This window comes from Frankliniella occidentalis, unplaced genomic scaffold (genome assembly GCF_000697945.3).
Source record: "Frankliniella occidentalis isolate FOCC.00 unplaced genomic scaffold, Focc_3.1 Scaffold69, whole genome shotgun sequence".
Classification (NCBI taxonomy): domain Eukaryota; kingdom Metazoa; phylum Arthropoda; class Insecta; order Thysanoptera; family Thripidae; genus Frankliniella; species Frankliniella occidentalis.
Genome location: NW_026267199.1, coordinates 378735 through 400462, shown reverse-complemented (window position 1 = coordinate 400462; position 21728 = coordinate 378735). Strand labels below are relative to the sequence as shown.

The 21728-nt window shown below is 41.2% G+C and overlaps 1 protein-coding gene across 6 annotated transcripts in view; it reads left to right on the top strand.

The window, feature by feature from the left end:
- The window catches only part of LOC113203908 (syntaxin-binding protein 5), a 134860-nt gene extending 119135 nt beyond the window's left edge, over nucleotides 1-15725 (top strand). For 5 of the 6 annotated variants that reach the window (XM_052268467.1, XM_026418844.2, XM_052268468.1 and 2 more), the window contains exons 14-22: nucleotides 911-1027; nucleotides 1106-1225; nucleotides 1299-1415; nucleotides 1508-1726; nucleotides 2359-2467; nucleotides 5125-5208; nucleotides 10078-10173; nucleotides 10250-10374; nucleotides 10524-15725. In XM_052268467.1, coding sequence (XP_052124427.1) covers nucleotides 911-1027; nucleotides 1106-1225; nucleotides 1299-1415; nucleotides 1508-1726; nucleotides 2359-2467; nucleotides 5125-5208; nucleotides 10078-10173; nucleotides 10250-10374; nucleotides 10524-10786 — 1250 coding nt within the window. In that variant the 3' untranslated portion in view covers nucleotides 10787-15725. The remainder of the gene's footprint in view (nucleotides 1-910; nucleotides 1028-1105; nucleotides 1226-1298; nucleotides 1416-1507; nucleotides 1727-2358; nucleotides 2468-5124; nucleotides 5209-10077; nucleotides 10174-10249; nucleotides 10375-10523) is intronic. The other variant, XM_026418845.2, reaches the window with a different exon arrangement.
- Nucleotides 15726-21728: the final 6003 nt, after the last annotated feature.

Here is a 21728-nt window from a genome sequence, read left to right as displayed (position 1 = left end):
TCTGGCACTTTATAAAATTTAATCGGCCTATATCGGACAAACACTGCTTCGTACATACGTATATAAAATGCATGTATCCCCGAGTAACGCATTACACAAAGCCTTAATGGTCTTCATACCCAGACATGGGAACATCCAGGCAGTTAAATAGTAGGCTTTTTGCCTGTTCCTCACCTAAATGTCCCTTCGATCTAATCAGTATGATGCAAGCAACCTTCAATCTTCTGCAACCGCTTTTCTGCTAATCAGCGTATTTTTTGTCTACCAAGTCACAAACAATAGTTTTAAAGTAAGTTTCAAATAAATTATATTGTTATTTCAAAACCAAAGACCGTAGCAAATGAAAAAGTAAAGACAATGCCTTTTTGCTCGAATGCAAACTCATACAAATTGTTCCGTGTGCAACAGTTTTGTTTGGTAACAGTACTTAAAATCTTCAAGAATTTTGTTTTTAATTTCTTTGGCCCCCAATTTAAAGAAATCTTCTAATAACTTTTGATATTTTACAATGTATTGTTATGCTAATGGAATACAAAACATGCGCATTGGTCGACCTGTAATCTGTATGCTTTTTAAAGTATCAATATTTTTAGACTCCTAAAGTGACACGTGTTGTCAACCATAAATCAGGACACTTATATCAATTTTTTTTAGAGACATAAGTAACTGGTACGCGGTTAAAAGTGGCTTGGTATAGGTAGTCATAAGTCTGCGTGTAGTAGTTTCTGGAGTACCATCTCAATTTTCCAGTTTCAGTACTGCTGTGTATTGTCATTAAATCTAATATTTATGATTTCATAAATAACACACATTAAAATGCAAATTTATTGACAGCGTACTAAATTTGGAAACAAAGTTGGATATTCCAAATCATCAAGGCCACACTCTAATGTCTTTTGTCTTCCTTTAGATAAACTGGACAGTTCTTTTTCAAGATCCAGAAGCTCAAGTATGTCTAGTCTTGAAAACATAAGCGCAGAAGCAATTCAGTGCTTAGCTTTCGCTGATTCGTACACTAAAAAATCGGGTATGTATATCTTGCAAAAAAAATAACAATACGCAAACTACCATCTCTTCTGAAACTTGATTGGTTTTTGTTCTTCAGATCCGTGTGCGTATCCCACTCTGTGGGTTGGAACTAGTCTCGGATCAGTGCTCACTTTAATGATAGTGGTACCCGCTGGAGACGCGCGGGCCGTTCAACCAGTTGCTATCAGTCCTTGTGGTAAGACCTATACTCACTTGTTATCCTTTCGAAGGTACGGACAGGCATATAATGTTTCTCGTTTATCTCTCAGGAACTATATTCAGGCTAAAGGGATGTATTCTGACGATGTCGTTTCTTGACTGCAATGGTGCGCTTATTCCCTATTCATATGAGCCGTGGAGAGACGAGAATAAAGAAAGCCGGCAAAGTAAGAGCTTTTTTGCCACTATATTTAGTAATTGCTCTCTTAAGTGTTGGATTATTAGAATGATTAATATAATTTTCCTTTTTTTTTTTCAGAAACCCCAACCAAGTCTGGCTGCAATAGTCGTATGTCACCAACATTAGGTGGCTCGGCAGGCATGGCTTCTGACCAGTTTGCAGACCGTCAATTTGTAGTTCTAACATCAGAGAAGCAGGCTAGAGTTGTAGCGTTACCGTCACACAATTGTGTGTATCGACAGCAGATAACAGATGGGGAGGGTTTCGTCGTGAAGGCGGAAATTATATCACTGAAAGGTACCTGGTTCGTTCTATTGTACTATGTGTTTCAAATGAATCCGCTCCGGGCGCGGCAGCCAGGCTGGCCAGGGCTGCCCCGGGCTGCCCCGTTACCACTGTTGAGCGGGGGGGGGGGGAGGGGAGGGAGGCAGCAGGCCAGACAGTGGGCTGCTCTGCTGGGCAGGTGGATTCGCAGCCCTGAGAATTTAATTCGAATTAAATGCGCGGCATCCCCCCAGGGTCGGCGAGGAGGGGAAGACTGACAGCAAGTGTTTAAATTAGGTTTGCCAATTGTTCAAGATTTTAACTAACCTAACTGGAGATCTTGCCGGGTGAACACGTAAGATTTCAGCGACGCTCACCAGCGATGGTGAAGGGGAATGTCCTCAGCGCGAGTCCCCGAGGCCAACGACGGCTACCTCTGGTCAGGGCTGGGAATTCCCCCCCCCCCCCTCTGCCCCTTGCACCGCGAAAAGCGGCAACGGGGGCAGCCCTGAAGTTGGCAGCCTGTGTGTGCCTGTTTCCCGCGCGTGAAGCGCGGGACAGCTAGCCACTCGGGTGGGTCGGATTCTTTTGAAACACATATAATATACACACCAACACATCGTATATCGAATATTTTGTATACCAGCAAGTTTTCTTGTTTGCAGATAGTGTTTGCCTAGTTGTCTACGTTTCAAGTGGCCATATCATAGCATACAGTCTCCCAAGCCTTCGGCCATTAATAGACATCGACTTCCTTCCTCTAGCTGATCTGAGGTACGTTACCTTTTAAACAAATCTAGGGTAGTCTTATCGTCTCACGTTTCTTGCTTCTTAAAAGTCTTTTAATACAATATTCAGGTCTCAGTAGAATGATTTGGTTCCCTTGCTCTTATACGTCATCTTAACGTTATAATTCTTGAGTATGCTTATGATTAAAACTCATTTACATGTTTAGGACCTTTGACCATACTACGTCGTCAAGTATGTTCTTATCTCGCGTATGACGGAGACATAGCCCTCTTATAAATACTGAAAAGGGATCATGTGTTCGCGGGTGCCTTTTTCTATTCGAAATATGACCCACTTGATTCATGTTGAGTTTAATCCTGTTGCAACTTCAATATTGTTTCACCGAGTTACGTTGCTTTACGCTGAAGCACCTCACAGCTTCCAATATTTTCTGCTAAAGAATGTTTTCGAATGTGAAATCACCCAGGCCTGTTTTGCAGTAAATGTACTAACTGTTTTCACGTTGATACGCACATTTTGCTGCATGATAACACGCGAACGTTTTTAAATAAAAAAAGGTTAAGAGCGAAAGAGAGAGAAAGAGAAAAAGAAACAAATGAAGTTGCTTTTGTCGAGTATACATTTATAAAGTTGTAACACTAACCTGTGTTTAGTGGATCAGAAAAAAAAATCCGTCGACGTCAAACTATCGGACCGTCCGAAAATGGTCCAAAACAACGCCATACTTGTCCGTTTTTCATTTCTGTGTTAGTACATGATGTAGGAGATGAGGTTGATTCTATACAGAGATATTTCTGGCCACTAATTCCATATTATTATTTTATTTTTTATTTTTGGGGGCGGAGGTGGAGGCGGAGGCGTGGTTCATAACTTGAGAAGTGTGTGGTGTGATCTGGGACACGCTAAGTAGGTTGGAGGCAGTCATAAAAATTGGCTAGAGACAAATTTAAATTTCGAAAGATAGCGCCAGCAACATAGCTTTCAGAAGAAGAATGGTGCGGGAACAGAGTGGGTACGTGGTGGAATTCATCTCGAATTCATCCCCACGCGAAACCGAGGAGGTTGTACCTGGGTCCTCGTGGATCTGAACTTTGGACCCCCACGGGTTTGGTAAATAAGTCACTCTGCACCCAACTCTCCTCCCACACCCTGCTCCGCCTGCCGGTTGCATTGTCTGCCTGCGCGCCCCATCTTCTGACATTTAAATTAGACTCGAGCACCACCATTTCTCATTTCTGTCCCAGTGTCCTTTGGTCGACGTCGAAAAACTAAGCATCCTGTCCACCCTTCAGTATGTCCAACCGGACAAAACTCACGCTGTTGCTAAATCTAGAGAACAACCCTAAAAATAATGAAATGTCAGTTGAAAGATCAGGTCGTCATGTTTAATGTCTTAGGGACTAAAACAGTAGTCAACTCTACGCTTAATACTCTATCATGTAGGCGTCAAGACGACGTTAATATCTTATTCGTGTTCTTTTTCTGATTACTGAAGAAGGCCTCTCTACCCTCATAACTTAACCACTTTGATTTAATATGTAAACAGATTAAGGGCTTTTAAAATGTGCAGGTTTGACATAATAACATTCACGTTTGCATTGTTTACCACTATGATTCATGTAAACGCAGGGCACATGAGCATGTGTTGGTGCATGGAATTTACTTGGTGTGCCATCGTGTTGAATCTGCTGTGAAGTGCGAAAGGAGGGATTCGCTGATTTGTTTTAGGGTCAAAGCGTTCGATCACATCGAACCGCATTTAAAATAAATATGTAAGCTTGAACAAAAATACTGTACTCCATGTGTGCGGCTGGTTTGCCTACTCATTTATCGTGTCATAAGGTGCTAGGATGAATTTCGGTAGGCAAGCCCGCTCGCATGCCTGCCTTGGTACAGTATAACTTTTTTATACAAGTCCGGCTCAATTGGAAAACCTGTATGGCTAGAGTCAGATATAATAACCCATTTCTCAGAAAAGTCCCAGAAAAAAATTACTTCGCTGTGAGGATCAATTGTTTGGTAGGCTAGATTTGAAAGCTGGAAAGCCGATACCCACAAGCAGGAGTTGGTTGCCACGACTGGACACTTGTACGATTAGAACAAACTCCAGATCGGTTGTATTCCTATAAGTTTCCGGTCGTCACAACCAACTCCTGCTTGTGAGTATTGGATTCTCGATTCTAGCTACCGAATTTAGCCAACCAAACAGAACTGATCCTCACAACAAAGTCTTTTTTTTTCCGTATAGGATATCGTAACGAATCATTTTATTTCACATTGTTGGTATTATCTCTGGATCCGAGCGGAAAATTAGGACTCACCGGGGTTCATTTGAAAGCTCAATTGGTGCTTGAATTTCATTACCAAACGACCCAACGTGGTCAAATCGCTCCTTGAGGCCGTTTGCTAACAAAATGCAACCACCATTTGCGCTTTCGACTGAACCCCTGCGAGAACTAATTTTCCGCTTGGTTCCTGAAATAATGCCAAAAATGTGAAATAACTATATGATTCTTTACGATGCGCTACCTAAAGGTGGACACGAAACTCAATATCAAACTCGCAGTCGATAGATTCTAAATGGATTAAACATTTGTTTGTTTTAATAGAAATGAAGCATAATAATAATTTTTTCAATGACACGCACAATATTCAATCATTTGTATTGTTCCTTCTGACAGTTTTCAGACAGCGAAACAAGGCATTGTAGACCCTATGTTATCCATATGGGGTCAACAGATGTTTGTTAATGAAGACACGGACCAGTAAGTGGGACTGGGCTGTGGTCATAAGCCCTCCCAGAAATAGAACAACACACCAGATACATAACATACAAATCATAAAATACATGAACATGCAATTTTCACAAACAACTTGATGTGCAATGCGTATTTTTCATATAACCTAATTTTCTCGTTCAGAAATAAAAATTTTAACTGCTGTTTCAATTAATAAGTATACAGTACCAAACACATGTCATCTATGTCAAATCGTTACCAAAACAGAATGTATACCCACTATCGTGCCTTCTCAGTTTCATATACCATGATTTTACCATTACCGAGCAGTCACTTAGTACGCACAGCACATCCCTACGTGGCTTTGCTGCTACAGTTCAGCATGGAATCGTTGTAGCATGCACAGAATCTCTTCTTCTGCTCCTACAAAAAACGAGCATGTCTTAAAAACACTCTTTGCAACTAAATCGCAATCGTTTTTCTTAAAATAAAATAATCACCTTTACCTAAAGTACTTCCAAACGATAACTACTTCTCGGAGCTATTTGGGAAGATATAGCTGCAGACGGGGAGATATTCAAAGCATGGCTTTTGCATGTACAAAATCAAACACTCTGCAATCACACAGAAAACGAATGCATGTGCATGCTGTGTGTTCTAAATAGTTTGCATGTTGGTGTGCCTCACTTCCACGCATGAAACATTTTGCTTAACATTAACTTGAAGCACCTCTCCGAATTAAATGTGACTTTGTTCCGAGTTAACGTTGGATTAAGGGAACACGTCAGATTTTTTCAGAGTAAAAAATCCACCCGAATCGTCCCGTCTTTGATTGAAGACTCTGGCGAAACTCGGTCAATATTCTAAAATAGGAAGATCAGCTGCGAGTGGGTCGCTCGGTTAAAGTCTGAACATCCTTGCATGTGACTTTGATCCAAGATAGATCCGAGTATCTCTATCTCCAAAAGTTGTCCCAGGCTTGTTTTCTATTTCTGTATTCGAAAAAACAGTTTAAATGGTTTTAAACCACATGTATGTTAACGTTGGGATTCGATGCACAGATCTGCAAAATATCTTCAAGAGCTACTTATTTTTAATTTTCTGTACCTATTTTGTAGTGCAAAGTTTACCTTTTTTATCTTTCCTGGTATTAAAATGTATTTTCCTTCTGTATATGTAGGATTCCGTTAATTTATCGTTTATAAAATACCTCGTCAAATTGTAAAACTGACTTCTGCTCTTTTCTTTTAACCACCACTTTAAGTTGAGCCCTCAATCGGGCAACTTAAGACAAATTCCTCAAATGTGAATAAAAAAGTCCCCGATTACTGTAAATGACGATACTTGTAGATTTCAAACACTGTACTATGCTTGTCTTACCGTAGCATGCATGGAAAGTGCGGAGGTCCAATCTATAGGAACAACGCCTTTAGATTCTTCCCAGTTAAACCTCAGGCTTGTGCACGATTTACTCACGACTTCTTTGTCACAGCCGACAACGCCAAACCTGGTCAAAACTCCATATTATAGAATATCGCCCATGTTACACATGTGCATCTGACTCAATGTGCTCATCACGCCCTGTCATTGGTGGTCTCTATAGAGGAACATTCTTAAATGTTTATTTGAAAACCAAATTTCACAACACCGGGAATGGTTTTAAGGGGGAGAAAGCTGCCCTTTTCCGTTCCTTCCGTCCGCTTCAGATGTCAGACACCTGACAGGCAGCATGCGCCTGTGCAAAGGCAACCCACGCGACCTGGCCGCGCTCGGGCATTAAACCGCCCCTGCACAACAAACTAAACATATGGACAGGGACTTCCCTGAGAAAAATCTTTGGTCTCCATGATTAAATTTTTTTAAAGATTTTGTCTTTAAAGTGGCTAAACAAACTTTATTTAAGGAACAATGCCCAAAAATAAAATATGTCCCGATCGAAATAAAGTTGTGTATTCGAATGATTTCAAATGTCGCCTTTTTCATGAAATGCACAAAGATGTATTTGTGTCTTATTGTTTTTCGGACATTTATTGGTGTTTATGGTGACGCTGTAGCAATTGTGTGCTTTTGTCTGTAACCTGCCTTTAGCCACGAGACTTTAGCTACCAGAGAACCCATTTTATGGCATTGTGCAAAATATTTAAATTGTGAAATGTTTGGGTTTTCTTGGTGGCTAAATTCTTGTTTTTTGAGGATACGTGCTCCTGTCGACGCAGTGCAATTACATTGCTGCATTTAAGTTAGCTCTGCGGTAAAGCAATCAGTAGTGTTTACAGAAAGGTCACGTACACTACTAGCTCATTGAGCCCATACTGTTATTCAAATACTGTGACGCCACACTTAAACGTCTATGACTCGCGTAACATAGAGTGGAATACTGTGTCATATCCGTCATACTGCGCCATTGGTAGCCTGTCTTACACTCTGAACAAGGCACGGGTGAGTCGAAAACGAGTATGACATGATATTCCGAGCAATATGTGATAACATGTTAATGTTATGTGATGAGGTGGTCGCAGTGTTTGAGTAGAAGAGGAACTAGGTGCTGATATGCTATCGATACGACAAAACAGTAATGTTCAGGGGACACTTCTACTTAAAAGCCAATTAACACGTTTAGTAAACCTGGTCCACCAGGTTCGAGATTTCTTATCATAATGTGTGTCAGTTTGTGGCCAATCGTGAGTGCGGCGTGATCACTTGCGGTTCACAGATTAGAATCCTGCAATACAGGGTGCTTTGTTATGGTCACGTTCTTTAGCCTGTACGGATGCAGGCGTGCGGACAGGTCGCATACTCGCATGGTGCTGTAAGGTACCTCGGTACCTCGCCCCAGTGACCGACGATAAGCACGACTGCATCCCGTACGGTATGCAAATGAACAGGGCTGATGAACCACTCTGTATTACTCCCTTATTGAACGTGTTAATTGTTAAAATTGACTTCACAGTACACTTTCCTATGGGAAATCTGTAAATTAGGTTCAATGAAATTCAATCAATAGATGATGGTCTTTGAATACAGGATTATTCATGTGTACGTGTCCTTTATCAGGTAGAGCGTTAAATTTGCTACTATGCTTAACGTAAATGTTTCGACAGCTCTGAACGTCACTTACTGCAGCATGATGTTGTAACAGAGAAATAATCATTACTGTTGTCAGTAAGGTACATAAACCGTGTCCTCAGCTGTTGTACGCACCCATTTACAGTAGCATTTGACGCGTGCGTGCGACAATATCCTATCTGTTTCGCTGCCCCGAAAGACTATCCTATATGTTTTGCTGTCCCGAAAGACTACCCTACACTGTTAAAAAAATTGCTGTAAATTTACAGTGAAAATGTGATTAATTTTGTTAGCAGCACATACTGTACTTTTATAGGCCTTACTGTAAAAAAGCAACGTTAATAAAAATCTCGAAAACAAAGTTTCCGACCAAAAGCAGTTACTTTGTTTTGCTCCTGTAAAAAAAAAAATGTAATAATACGAGTGTCCTGTTTTGGAACGAAATGTGCTGCTAACAAAATTAACTTCTCTTTTCTTGTAAATGTACGGCAAAGTAACATACGTAGTAGTTTTTGTTGTGGGCCACTATGGACTGAATATCAGTCGAAATAAGTTTCGAGAGTGTTCAAATGAAAACAACATTTCTGTTACCTAACAGGAGTGCCAGTCAGGCAGTCGCGTCAGGTGACAGTTATTTTTAACAGTGTATCTGTTTTCGGCGCTATCTGCAGCGCTGTCTTCTTTTTATTGTGAGTTTGCCAATATGAAGTGTAGAAAAAAGTAAACACTGCTGCGGGTCCCTTAAAAATCAAGGAATAAATGGCAAGTTTCCTTTTTTCTACTGTTAATATTACCAAACCCACAATTGACAGAAGACAGCACTGCAAGACGGCGCCGGAAAACAGTTAGGCTGGTCTTTCGGGGCAGCGAAACAGAAAGGGATAGTCTTTCGGGGCAGCGAAACAGAAAGGATATTGTTAGACAGACGCGTCGCATAGAAGTTAATATCTTCTTCGCCTTTTAAATATCCAAGTCGTTCTTTACAAAACAAAAAATTACTTTATTTTTGCAGAGAGACAAAGCCTGAGGACATTATTACACTTACCCTCAGAATTGAACCGGTTTTGATTTTTTAAGAACAAACAAGTCGCATAGCATATTTTTGCGACAACCACCCTGCTGCTGCTATAAGAAACCACTCTCCTCTCTCGTTCAGAGCTATGAAAAACTCTGGTTATGCATGGAAGCTTAGCTTTCTTGTGGCCATGTGGTGTCTTGTCCGTATTTTCTCTAGCCGCACAGTGTATAGAGTATCTCTCAGGCGGGCCGTTACCTTTCTTTGTTTTAATTTGTTTGTACATATCCAACCATTTTTATTGTAACGTGTAATAAGCGTCTGAGAAGGGGAACGAAGTGCGACCGTATTTGGTTTCTTTCGGAGCGCCTGTTTTCATTTCCTTAGTTTGAATTATCTCGCTCCAGTCAATTAAAATGTACCCAGCCAAAGCGCATAAAGGCAGGGTTGCTTTTTAATTTTTTTAAAAACAACAACTTATTCCAATATTCAAAATTGAGGTCCTGAAATACTGGACTTGTGGTTGTTTCTTCTTAGCAAGCGCAGAGCGCTCTGTTACGCGGTGTTTCTCAGAGTTCTACTGTTGTAATGCACATCGATGCATTCACTCACCACTGATATCGAGAAACATTTCAAAATTGATGTAAATCATATTTATTTAAGGAGGTGCATGAGCCTGTAAAAAAAAGCCTGAGAAACACTCGATTCCGCCAGGATATCGCTTTTAAAAATATATGTAAAGAAATATATTTTTGCACTCACGCATATAGTTCTGTATTTTCTATGGTGTCTTACGCGCACTCTTCATATTTCAGGATAGCAAGAACTTTCTGCTTTAGCAATCGAGGTCATGGATTATTTTTGAGTTCTCCAACTGAGGTCCAAAAGTTCACTGTTTCAGCAGAGTTTTGGTACGATAAAAATCACTTGTTCCGTTGTTGTTTTTTTATTACTTCGATTGCTAATGCATTGTTTTACTGGACACAGCTCGAGTCTAGCAGAAATGGTAGGCGAGCTGTTTTTGCCACGAGACATGCCCGAACAGCCGAAACAAAGCTTTTTGCAAGGTCTCTTCGGTGGAGGGGTTCGTTCTCTTGACAGGGAAGAACTTTGTAAGTAATTGCAGGTTATCAGTTAATATTGATCTGTTCAAACCTCATTTGTGTGATCCATACGACACCTGGCTAGCTTGTTTGCGTGCTTTGCACCTTTACTTTTATAACACTTTGCTGCCCTGATGTACGCGTTTTCCTTGCTCTAGTCGGAGAGTCGAGCGGACGGGCATCAAGGAGCATTGCCAAGCATATCCCAGGGCCCTCAGCTAATATAGAGGCGTTGAAGCAGAATGCTGGTACGGCGGCTGGAGCGATTTCCCAGGCTCACATGATGGCTGTGGAACGTGGGGAAAAGCTGAGCCAACTAGAGGAGCGTACACAGCGGATGATGAACGAGGCCGAGAACTTCTCCTCTTCAGCTCATGGACTAATGCTCAAGTACAAGGACAAGAAGTGGTACCAGCTATGAGCAAATTATAGCGGTGGCAGTACAGCCTTCGTTGTTCACATTGTAAAAGAGAAACGAATTATCAAATTCTTCGTTTGTCTTGATCCGAGTGTCTTCTGGCTTGACATTGTTACCAAAAAGGTCAAATGTAGTCCGGACCCTCGCAGTTGTTTGTATTTGAGGTGAACTGTAAAGACGCACGGTTAATTGATGAAGCACTGTCTTTGTGTGACGATAAAGTCGTAGACCTTGTCTCATTTTCCTCTTCTTAATGTAGATTCGGAAGTCTGCATACAATTACTGTATCAAACATCAGACTTACTGACTGAAATATTTTCATGAAATTTGATAATGAAGCTGGGTTTTTCTGCCCTCAAGAGCTGCCTAGTGCAGAATTTGCGATGTTTGGTCGTGATTTTTTCATATTGAAAGTGCGTCAGAGCTCGCGAATTGCATTTGCCTCCTGAACTATGTTTAATTGTGACGACATGACTGAGGCCGTGTTTGAATCGCATTACCCTGCCATATTCCATATGTTATGTTTGTACTCCTGAAGCAGAAGCACGTATTATTCTTCCGATACTTATTTCTACCTAGTAACTAATTGCATAACGGCACGTGTAGCTTCACGTTTAAAATATTGGTCGTATAATACATACACAAAAATATTATTTATCGAGTGTTCATTGAAGAGAAGTTGGGAATGAAAGTATTTGGATGAAAACGCAGTTCCGTCGAATGTTTTCGAGTGGTTCTGAGATCTTTTTCTCTGATTTCCTTTTGTTACACACTGTCTCGGACCAAGCATCTTTGTCGTACGACCAATATTGGCATATCGTTTTTTCTATTGTGGTATTGTTGGTGGCCATGACCCCCTGATGCTTAAGTGTTTGCCGTGTGCTGATACAGCTGGTTCCCTTACATCTTACACACGATAAATCAGATAACAAAAAATTTATGTCGCCTTTTGATACTGGGCGACCTTCTTGTCCTCTTTGTGTCAGTTGAAGCTAATGCACCTATGTTACAAGGAGTAAATAAATGTGTATTTTGTGAATATGTGCGTGAATGTATATATATATTTATAAGTGCGTGTGTTCGCGCATTCGTGTTATCATTGGGAATGTCGTTTTGTTTGTAATTTTGTTACTAATGTTGTAATATTTTTGTTACATATGTTATATTGTACATTTTCTAGTTGACTTGTACCATGAAGACGCTTATCATGATGAAATAGATGATATTGTGTGACACGTTGATAAAAGTTATGAAGAGTTGTGTAAATTCTCTGATATAACTGTATAAAGTCATATTATAGTAATTATATTAGCATATGCGGAACGTGAAATTAGCGAATGCTAAAGGTGTTTACCGAATGTGTTTCGTTAACAAATTGTAATGGTAGGTCCGCTGGCGGATAAGTGCCCTGAATATTGAGAGCTCTTATTTTCTAAATACATCGACGGTGTTACTGAACTGCATATGTGATGTGGTTCACAAGTAGAAACCCCGTAAGGGAGCATCTTCCTTTTTGTACTTCTTTGAATAAAACTAGACCTTTGTTGTAGGAAAGTGGTTTATATTAGATCTCTAAGTGACACATTAATGCTTCAGTCATATCTTCCATAGTTATTGATGTGCAAGTAACCATGTTACAATGTGATTAACGTAAAGAGCACTGCTTCCCCTTTCGTTAAGTTATGACAAATGCTTTAAAATCGTGTTATAAGAGAATTGCTAACTGAAGGGAAAATATTTGCTATAGTTGAAATGGTGGTCAACCCAATGCAAATCAGGTTTTTACATGACGTACGCAATTAATGAAAATGAATTCCCACATATCTCCGCTGCCCAGAAATTGTGGTGGTTTCTGGAACGTTGTTGGGGAGTAACAGCACAAATAGTTGTGAATCAGGCATCACAATAGTTTGATTATTAATTCTTTTAGACGTATCGTCTTGTGCTGGTAACGACTGTCGATAAACAATACTCCGACATTGAACTATTAGGTTAAACCTACGGATGTAGTCATGTAAGTAGACTCCGTGTCTCTTAGTATGTGAGTGTTCATGTACTCAGCTATGCTTTAACTTTTGGTAGCGCATTTTTCTCAGATATGAAGCGTTTATGACATTCCAGAGCAATATATACGTTCCTGAAAGGAATAACTTATACCATATAACATGTATCTACTTAACTAGAAGTATAGAAATAGTAACCAAGTACCATTGCAAAATTTTAAAAAAACCCTCAACACTTTTGGGGGAGACATAAGAGGCAATAGTTTACGCTAGCTGGATCAGTCCTCATTTGTAAAGGCCTTGTCTTCATCATGATATGGTTATGAGAGCGATGCAAACGAACTCTCCTAAGCCTCCTTATATTTTTATATATTGTTAAGTGGGAACAGAATTGACTACTGCATTTTGCGTTATTTTACGTTTTAGTTTCTTTTTAACGTAGGATCTCCTACGTGACGCAAAATGCTCGATAAGAACTACAGAATGTTCGGTGATCATTGATAGACATCTCGCGTATTGTTGCAAAGTCAGCAACTATATTTGTTTAAAGACAATATTGTTGGTCAACTTGAACTGACGGGAATTGTATTTAAATTTGTGCTGTATACCCTTTTACTGCATACGGTTTTCCCCGAGAATTTCTGATTCATGGTGAGCACAAGATCTAGGTCTGTCCTGTAATTGCAAGGTGTAGCGATCGCTTCTAAAGCCCAATTCAAAATTTATTGTTGCGGTTTATTTTTTTGCACGCCCACTGTAGAATAAATACATTTCGAGTAAATTATTCACCGCCAAAACTCCAAAATTTACAACATAGACAGGGTATTTGAAATTGTATCTCTTCCAAATTAGTGCCATTTCCAATTGGTCACAAACCATTCCGAGAGGTTAATGGTCCATCACTAAAACGGTCAATGTATATGTTTTGCGTTGACGTTGGCCGAGCTTGTTAAGTGTGTTTTGTAGGCAGAATTTGTTTTGGTCCCCTCTTAATGTGAACTATGGCTAGGCCGTTTATTTGTTCAAGCTGTCAATTATCAGCACAAAAACTTCCAAGCTTGCTCGTCTTCCACCATCTGGTTCCAATTTCCTTCGCTGATCACGCGGACAAGTTCATTGTTGGTACTTATATGTTCACTATTTTGAAAAGCAAAGGGTACTTATTCTGGCACACTCAGAATATTTCATAAATGTGCGCCCTTTCCGTTTGAAACTATTTTAAAACTGAATGTGGCGTTCGGAGTTTGCAGCATGTCTTGGTAATGGTTTCAAGAAAAGTGATAATAATCTCTTTCAGATTTTTATTGAAACAGTAGTCTTGTACTTTAACCTCTGCTGTATATTTAGGGTACGCCCCTGATGAGCCAAAGGACATGAGGTGTACACCTTTTTCTGTTGTTTCTGTTTTAATATTATTCTAGTGTCATAATGTTCAAATTTATTTGCTCAGTTGAAGGCTTTTAGTGCCAGCTGCATCTTCTCATGGAGAGAGACTGCGGCACTTAAAATGTAATGTGGCTATTCGATGCACGTGTATGTTTGTCCTTACAGACTACAAACAGCCCCTAAAGATTTCTTTGTTACGTTCTAAATCTATGTCTCTCTGTGTGTGTCTTTCGCAACCCTTGTCTATCATGTGTCGCGACTAATTTTTGAAGCATGCCGTTACCAAAATTGTTTCATGCCGAAATACTGCTCTGATTGTTCTATTTTTTCTTCCATTTCTCCAAAGCGTGCTTTAAGAAAGTATCAACACTTCGGTTTTGAAAGTCCATTTAGAAACGTTATTCTTAAATCTCTACACCTAACACTTAAAAACAATCATATTATAAAGTCATAATTACATTCTGAATACTAAATTATGGTGCGTAACTGTCAGATTGAGACTAGAGTTAAATTTATCCAAACGGATCTGAAAATAAAGTTTTGTCTGCTCTTTAAGTGAAGCCAGGGATGTTATAGCCTACAGAGTTGCTATGGTTCATTTTTATTGATCAGGTTGACAACAGGTGCGTCGCGAACTCAAAAATTTGTTGGCAGATGAAGTAAACGCATGCATAGTCGAAAATTTATTTACATTCTTATATATAATCTGAGAAGCCTTTGAGCATTAAAGCAGACTTGGACTTCTGACACATGCTGACATATGAGTTTCTGGGACGTTAGTAAATGTAACCTCTGCAGAGAGAGGTATCTCTCGTAGCGTGAGAACTTGAAGACAACTTAGGAAATTTTTGAAGTCTGACTTGCTATGTTCAGTCTTAAAATGTCCTTGGGCCCATCAGGGTCTACGTAACCGTTCTTTGTTACCGTACTTAAAATCGTTAAAGAAAGGGAATCATGTGATATTATATTCTGCCCATTCTTGGTTGTTAACCTGATATTTGTTAATGCGAAAACTAATGTTAAATACGATTGAGCAGCGTAAGCAATTGTTTACCCGATGTTCAATGGTATAAAGAGTATTATTATGTTTTTATCAATCATCCTGTAATGATTTGAAATGTTAGACTGTTACTCAATGTTTTAAGAGTATTTAGAGGAAGTATTGTGGTAATGAGAGGTAGCTAGATTGGACCGAATGATTGCAAGTCGGAGCACAAGCTATATCACCTCATGATCAAGTTGTGGTTTGTTAAGTTTAACTGTGAATGTTAATTGTTTTTGTTTTCTGAACTCAAATAGTTCACTATAGTCAAGATGATTTCTTTATTAACCAATTTCAAAAAAAATGATTTTTAAAAATCAGTCCGTTTTACCTAAGTCAGAAAATATGTGTACATCATGTAAATCACATACGTTCTAGCAAAATTGTATTTAAATATTGATAGACAATAAGAGATGAAAATTGTGTGAATATTTTATAAGATTTCTTGTATGTGTACAGAATGAATGTCAGCCTTATAAATATGAAAGTATTAAAAGCGAATTGTTTAAAACATTTGACTTATCCTGATTATACGACAGTGTACCTTAAATTGAGGAAATTATTTTTCGTGCATGTACAGTACGGACACGAAAGTAGGTTCATGGTCCAAGCAAATGGTTCTTCCCCACCTCTCTTCTGAATCTTAGTTCCGTGTAAGTGAAGTTTTAAGAAACCAATGGTTAAAAAACGGCCAAAAAATGCTAGAAATAGTTAAAAACGGAAAGGAGAAAACGCCCGCCCCCACAGAGAATCTATAATATCATCGTCAGTCGTCTTATCATAACTGGAACGTTAATCGGCTATCTTAATCAAAATCATCTATCGGCTTATCATAACTGGAACGTTAATCGGCTATCTTTATCAAAACTGAAAACTTTTACCTTCGGGTAGAGACAGACCACAAGGGACTGTCTAAAAAACTGGCCTGCCGGCCGGTAACGAGACAGTCCGGCTTCAAAAGCAAATTCAAAATAGATACAGGCGCGCGACGGCTTGAATTTTTTAATTCAATAAAGCATCAAAATAGGACTGAAAATCTTCTTATCAAAACCGGAACGTTAATCGGCAATATCCGACAGCGGCAACCTTTATCAAAACGGGTTACCACCTTACCCAGGATCGCTTTTTCATGTTACGGGAAGCTGTGGTTAAAATCAAAAACAACGAAAATCAGCAAATTCTGCTAGAACCACCATTCAAATTTTGCCGGATTCGTAATTTCTGCGCGCGCGAAAACAAGCACATTTCATATTTCAGAGCGCTGTGGTTTAACTTTAAAATTTGAGGCTAGGTATCACTTGTCAAATAGACGGGCCATGTGGCGCCCGGTGCCGATTGAGCCCCAGCTGAAAAATCCACGCACAAATCCACCTGGGTTTCCGAAGACTTTCCACGTGGGTTTTCTATAAGTTTCCCAAGTGGTAAATTTTCCATGAGGTAATTGGTTACTTTCCATGTGGGTTTTTGTAAAAACCCACATGGTTATTTTCAGAAATTCCACGTGGGGTTTTCGAGTACCACGTGGTTGCCCACACCCATGTGGAGATCCAAAGACAAGAGTCCTGAGTCCCAAGTGTGTCATAAGACATGAATTAGAGCAACTTCCCCGAGTGAAATTTGGCTTAAAACGCCGAATATGGACTCAGATTTCCAATACGGCCATTAGTTTAGAAGATAGCAGCACAATTAAAAATAACAACTCTAGTTTTTATCACATGACCGTGTACTATGCAATCTATCTTTTCTATGAGTGTAGGCAATATATTTGTTAGCCACCCCAATTTAAAGTTACGGTCGGCTATAGAAAACCCACGTGGGTAAAACACAACCCCATGTGGAAATAAAAGAAACACACGTGGTGTATAGAAACCCCAGGTGGTAGGGACGAAACCCACGTGGAATATAGAAACTCCACGTGGAAAATTGCCGAATCCACATGGAGATTCGATAATCCACGTGGGAAATACAAAATCCACGTGGACTTTCACTGAACACACGTGGGAATGAGGATTTACACGTGGAAAGATTCAAAACCCATGTCAATACACATGGGAACACGTGGGAATATGTAGAATCCACGTGGAACCACGTCAAAAACGCAATATCCACGTGGATTTGCACATGGTTTTTTCAGCTGGGGCTCTAAATGGGGCTGGGGCGTGGGGCGCGAGGCGCAACGCAGCTTGCCTCGAGAGGCTCAAGTGGGGGTCGGCTGGCCCCATGGCCCGGCGCGAAGCAAGGGGTAAGGGCGCTATGTATATAACACAGCCAGAGCGATGGCAGCGACCTGCTACCGGGGACGAATAGAGCGCCCCGGACGGACGGAGAAAACGCCCGCTCCTAGAGAGAATCTATCAAAATTGGAACGTTAATCGGCCATCTTTGTCAAAACTGGAAACTTTTACCTTCGGGAAAAGACAGACCACAAGGGACTGTCTAAAATGTCGCCCCTTTTGCGGCTAGGTGAACACTGAAGTGGATGGGTCCTCATTGCCAAGGGAGTCCTCGTAGCCCCACCAACTCGCAACTCATGTCCCACAGCCGCCTGGCAGCCTCGTCGTCCCTGCCAATGGCAAAGGGTGTCGAAACGCTGCAGTCACTGTGAACGGACTAAAAAGCATTGGGAAATTAAGGGTGTGACTGTCTAACACTTGTAAGTGTAAAACAAACGAGTTGCACACTTGGAAGTGCACAGCTACCTAGTTGCACACTTGGAAGTGCACAGCTACTGAGTAGTACACTTGTCAGTGAACTACCAGGTTGAACATCTGCAAATATTTAACTTGCAGTTGGTCTTTTGCACGTATGCAACTTACAGCTCGACGGGTCCTATTAACGTTGTCCAACCTCCCAGGGACGCTTCAACATTCTCCGATCTCCCAGTGACACCTCAACAGTGTCCGCTCCCCCAGTACGTTGTAACATTGTCCATCTTCTTCCTGCAACGCCGTCAGCAGGAAGTGGGCCAGGTGGTTGACGCCGAACTGCAGGTCGTGTCCATCCTCGGTGTAGGCCCTCAGACACGCCACGCCACTACCCTGGCGTTGTTGATAAAGATGTGAATGGCCTGGCCCTTGGGGCAGCAAAGTGCTGTTACAGGCGGATGTTCTTTAGCACGTGCCGCGGGTTCGCCTACTGATAGGCACCGGCACCTTAAGCTTACGGACGATTGCGTCAGGCAAACATCGACCGCAGCGGCGCATGCTCCGATCGTGGTACATGTTTTACACCAGAGTACAGAAAGGTTCCCAAATCCAGCAGAATTTCGGCTCCGCTTAGCTCGCCGCCCAGTCGCTGATCGGGCCGCAGCAACTGCAGCCGTGTGTTTGGCCGGCGCGAAACAGTTTGGTCAGTACCCACTTCTTTCAGCACACTTGCTGTTTCCGGATAGTTAAACTCCCTTGCAAGTAATGTTCTTTTCGCGGTAAAAAGCTGAGGCACTGGCTTCAAAACTGTGATTGGCTATCCAAGCTTGGCATGCCAATCAGAGCCCTCAAAATTTGTGAGGCCCGTGCCTCAGATGAGGTGAGGACAGAATTACGGGCCTCACCTCACGAGACTAAATCCAGCAGAAATTCTTTTATCAGCGTTTAAACTGCTTGTAAACAAAAGCCCAATGTGTCTAACCATGTGTGGTGTGGAGTCAGGCGTCAGAAGTAAGCTCATAAAATGACCGCCCAGACCGAGATGTGTAAGGTAGGAAGATATGCATCTAGTAAATTTCCTATACATGTTAAGGAAAATATGCCTACCAGACACGTAACGGAATTTTTCCATACAATTATGGAGATTTTCCTATACACTTTGCACTTTTTCCATACACCTTTTCCCAAATAGGAAATTCCTATGCATTAATAGGAATTTTTACTTCCCATAGATGTATAGGAAATAGTAGAATTCCCAACAACAATATTTTATATATAATCAAGATGATTACTTTATTAACCTATTTCAAAACATTGATTTAAAAAAAGCAGTCTGTCGAACCTAAGTCAGAATATCTGTGTACATCATGTAAATCACATACGTTCACATCACATACGCAAAATTGTATTGAAATATTGATAGATACCAGGTATCCGGGAGAATACGCGGTAACTCGATGGGTTACCTACGTGCAGGCGCGGAGGACAAAGGGAAACGGTGGTGGTGGCGGGAGGTAGTCGGCTGCCTTCCACCACCTCCACCGCTCGCCCCCGCGCCCTTCGCACCTGCAAGCCAGTGCGTAGGCAACCCATCGAGCTGCCGCGTATTCTTTTGGACACCCAGTAATAAGAGATGAAAATTGTGTGAATATTTTATGAGACTTCTTGTATGTGTACAGAATAAATTTCAGCCTTATCCCATGTAGCACGGCGATATCGGGCGATGATGAGTCGCCTGGAGGTTGGAGCGGCGATGACTTGGCGATATCGTTTAAACACTATCGCCTGGCGGAGAGCGAGGCGACATCCTGTCGATGTCAACTTTAATACATACTTTTGTGGATATCTGTTCGATATTCTCTAAATAAAATGTAATAGATGTCGCCATGCTGTCGCTTACGTTTATCGCCTCGACCTACCGATGGCGTTTTCGCCCTGGCGATGGTGACACGATAACTAGTAGATATGGAAATAGGATCAAATTAACGCTCGCCAAAACTCTATCGCTAGAATATCCGTCATTAGATGACGCTCAGGCGATAATTTTCCGATAACTATGCGCTGTGCAACTTTCCACCAAATTAACTTACGGTGCCTAGAGTTATCGCCGCGATATGGGATAAAGTATGTCGCTCACCAGATGAAAAAAAATCATTGCTTGCATGAAATATTTTGATAAGCTGGCGATATCTTGACCTGGCGAGAGAACACCTAGGCTAGCGCCTCAAGAGCAATGTGGCGATAACTCGGCGACATGATCGTAGCACTGATGCGGGGTAGATATCGAGGCGCTATTCTTTCTGTATCTCCAATATTAACAACAAATACGCACATGTACGGATATCTGTCAGATATTCTCTGGTTAGCAAGCTACTAGTATCGCCTGGCTGACGAATTTCGCTAAGTCCTCCACATGCATTTTCGCCCTGGCGATGACTTGGGGATATCTGAAAGATGTCTCAGCCGACTCGCTGGTCTGCTGATCTGTCGCTCGCGGGCGGGAAAGTCCCCGAGAAAGAGAGGCACACCGGTAGCTGACGCCCGGCTCTCAGCGGGTACCCCGTAGCTGAATGGTCAAGGCAGCTGTCCAGTAACACAAAGGTATGTGGTTCGAGTCTAGCCAAGGTAAATTCTTTCAATTTTTTATCGAATTATAGTTCCGAATATATATTGCCTCAATATCGCTATTTCGTCGCCTAAAATATACCGCCGGTTTGCAAACGTGGCGATGTCTAGGCGACGACATTTTTGACATAACTTTAACTTTTGTATCGCTCGGATAACTCAAAGTTCTCGCCACGGGCACATGCACAAACGGAAAGACTAGCGATAGCCAGGCGATACTACATCGGCAATCAATTACTATGTACATCGATTCCCTATAGTGGCGACATACATCGTTCGAGACCCGTTGAAAAGTCTGTCGCCATTTCATCGCTTGCTTCGTCGCGGCGATAGTGCTCGAGCGATGTCGCCCCCAAGTTGTCGAATCTTTGTCATCAGGCGACATCGAGGCGACAGTGCTATTTGTGCCAAACCTCATATCCGTCAAACATCGCCGGCGATATCGCGGCGAAAAATAAAAATCGCCGGCGATTGCCGGGCGATAAACCCTGGATATGTTTGTGCTACCTGGGAAAGTATTAAAAGCTAATTATTTAAAACGGTTGACTCATCCTCATTGTACTACAACAGTGTACCTCAAACTGTATTACTTTTCTAGAGTATGGTGCAACCATGTGACGTAGAAACAACGAATGAGCGGTAGTAATTATTTTCAAAACATGTCCAAAGACGTCGGTACAACCCCCCATCTCTTTACGCTAAAAAGAATGTCTTAGTTTTGAAGGTAAAGGGGAAAACTTCGAGACCGACTGCCTTCGAGACACTTCCATATTTGAGGAAAACTGCTCCGAGCCCGAGCTCACCTCAATTAAGGTGAAAATTTAAATTGTCAAAAATTATGGAAAAATCCCACAGTTTTGGAGGACAAAGTCCTCGAAATCTGAGGAGTATTCCTCAAAACAATGCAGTTCCGCGAAGTTTTCCTTTTTCCTTTCAAAATGTGAGACCTCGTTTTTACCGTGTTGATCGTTATTCGATTCCAAAGTCGATACGCACGGATTGTACCATGTAGGTTTGCAGAAAATTCTGCATTCAAGTACACACTTGCGTTTCCAGAGTGTCAATTTTACAATTTTGAATATTAGTTGACACGTTCCATGGAAAACTTTACTGTACCCCCGGTACGACACTTTTTCACAGAGTTCATGGTCCAAGCAAACGATTCTTCCTTATCTCTTTCCTGATCTCCGCTAAAAATAAGTGTCCGCAAACAATTCAGTAATTTGAAATGAATTTTTACGGTG